Source organism: Acomys russatus, chromosome 17, assembly GCF_903995435.1.
Source record: "Acomys russatus chromosome 17, mAcoRus1.1, whole genome shotgun sequence".
In the NCBI taxonomy this organism is placed as follows: domain Eukaryota; kingdom Metazoa; phylum Chordata; class Mammalia; order Rodentia; family Muridae; genus Acomys; species Acomys russatus.
The window spans coordinates 60,324,938-60,327,234 of NC_067153.1; the positions used below are offsets into that span (position 1 = coordinate 60,324,938).

General features: G+C 48.2%; 1 protein-coding gene across 1 annotated transcript; it reads right to left on the reverse strand.

The window, feature by feature from the left end:
• Positions 1-807: 807 nt before the first annotated feature.
• On the reverse strand, positions 808-1,765 carry LOC127201031 (olfactory receptor 8S1-like). The gene is given in 2 exon segments (XM_051159388.1): positions 808-990; positions 992-1,765. Coding segments are annotated over 2 exon segments (957 nt in total).
• Positions 1,766-2,297: the final 532 nt, after the last annotated feature.

A 2,297-nucleotide genomic window follows, 5' to 3' on the forward strand; every position in this document is an offset into this window, starting at 1 on the left:
TCCTGGGGAAATGTCCCGTCCAGCAGGACCAGTAATTACGGGTCGCGAGGGGAGCCATACCTGAGGGATGAGATGGAAAAGAAAGAGGCAAGACCAAGTAGCGTTCCTATCAAGGTCCATTTATTGAATCAAAAGCAGAAGCTTATATGGGGTGGAGGCAGGAACTAAGCAGTAGGAGGGGCCCGAGAATGTCTCTAGATAATACCATCAGGTCAGGGAAACAGTTTCTTTTTTTTTTTTTTTTTTTTTTTTTTTTTTTTTTGGTTTTTTGCTTTTTTCTTTTTTTATGGTTTTTTGAGACAGGGTTTCTCTGTGTAGCCTTGACTGTCCCGGACTCACTTTGTAGACCAGGCTGGCCTCGAACTCACAGCGATCCGCCTGCCTCTGCCTCCCGAGTGCTGGGATTAAAGGCGTGCGCCACCACGCCCGGCTCAGGGGAACAGTTTCTATCTTATCTTAGCTAACTATCTCTCGGAAAGTCCCGAACTAACCTGCTAAACAACATCTGCAGGGGCTGAAAGGAGGAAGTTAGCTTTGGAACAGGGCATCAGTATCTTTCCATAGCCAGTAGACTCTTTTAACCTTGAATGACCCCGGGCTGGCTCCGAATAGGGAAAAGGGTCCATTGATCCATTTATCCTTTCCTTATTAAGACTCGTCATTCTAAGAGTTCTCTGTTTCTTCACAAATATTTCCCCGCCCCCCAAAAAAAGCAAGAGTCATGTCCCCAGTAGCACCTTCCATCATGGCCACCAAACGCTCTCCCTAAAGCTCATTAGTTGACCCTGCAGTGCCGCAGTTCCGTGTCTATTTTATCACACAACGTTGTGTCTGATGTTTAAGAGGTTGAAAGTGCTTTCTGATCATCCTTGCCACCGCCGCCTTCACCTCCTTGTTCTTCAGGCTGTAAATGAGGGGGTTCAGCATGGGGGTGATGACACTGTACTGCAAGGAGAAGACCTTTTCCAGGGGGGAGCCTGAAGCAGGGAAAGAGATAACTGATGAAACCTGAGCCGTGGAACAAGATGACAGTGGTGAGGTGGGAGGAACAGGTAGAGAAGGCCTTGCTCCTCCCGGTGCTGGACCTGACGCTCAAGACGGTGGAGACAATGCGGGCGTAGGAGCAAACAGTCACAGCCAGGGTTCTGAAGAAATGCAGGACCGAGGAGCACAGCAGGAGTATGAAGTTGGTCGAGGTATCAGAGCAAGACAGACGGAAGACAGAAGCCAGCTCACAGCTGAAGTGAGGGATACTCTGGCCCTCGCAGAAATCTAAACTGGCAGCCAGAAGGCTATTGAGGAGAGCATCAGCAACGGCCAGACCCCAGGAGACCCACATCAGCCCCACACAGAGCTGGTTACTCATCACCTGGCTGTAGAGCAAAGGTGAGCCGATGGCGACGTAGCGATCATAGGCCGTTGCGGCAAGCAGGCAGGACTCAGTGCCACCAGTGGCGAACACAAAGAAGGCCTGGGCCAAGCAGCTTTCAACAAAGATGGTTTTCTCCTCAGAAAGTATATTCTCCAGCATCTTGGGGGCCGTGACAGATGAGTGGCAGAGGTCTGTGAAGGACAGCTGTCTCAGGAAGAAAGACATCGGTGTGTGGAGCTGAGAATCAGCTGTGATCACAAGCAGCAGCAAGGAGTTTCCCACCACAGTGAGGAGGTAAACCACAAGGAACAGAACAAATAGTAGAGGCTCAATGTACGGGTCGGTGGATAGCCCAAGAAGAATGAACTCACAGACAGCGCTGTGATTTCTCATTGTTGTAGAGAATGTACGGGTCGGTGGATAGCCCAAGAAGAATGAACTCACGGACAGCATTGTGCTTTCTCATGGCTATAGAGAGAAAAACAAAACAAAACCCAACAAAAACAAAAGAGCATCCATCATTAAAGACCCAAAATGCCCCTTGCCTACCCTAGACCAAAATCTTGTTAGCCATAAACCTCAGCTCAACTATTTATAAGTGAACTCCCTGGCCAGTGCTATGCCATTAATATTCCGAATTGACACGTTATCATTTATTAGGATGCCTTTTTTTTTTTTTTTTTCCTGGAGCTCGGTGTTTTCTCACTGCTGAGAGCGATTCATATGAGAAATAGTTCTGATCAGAGGTAGAGAAAAACCCCAAAGGGTGGGTTACCTTCTAGAGAAAGAGAGGGGGCTGCATCGAGATGAGGGGGGTTTAAGTAGAATCACGAACACCGTGTAGTCTACAAACAGGAGAAGAAAATGTCAAAAGTGCTGGACCAGGCACAGAAAGTCAATCCTTACTTCATTGCATCCATTTCAC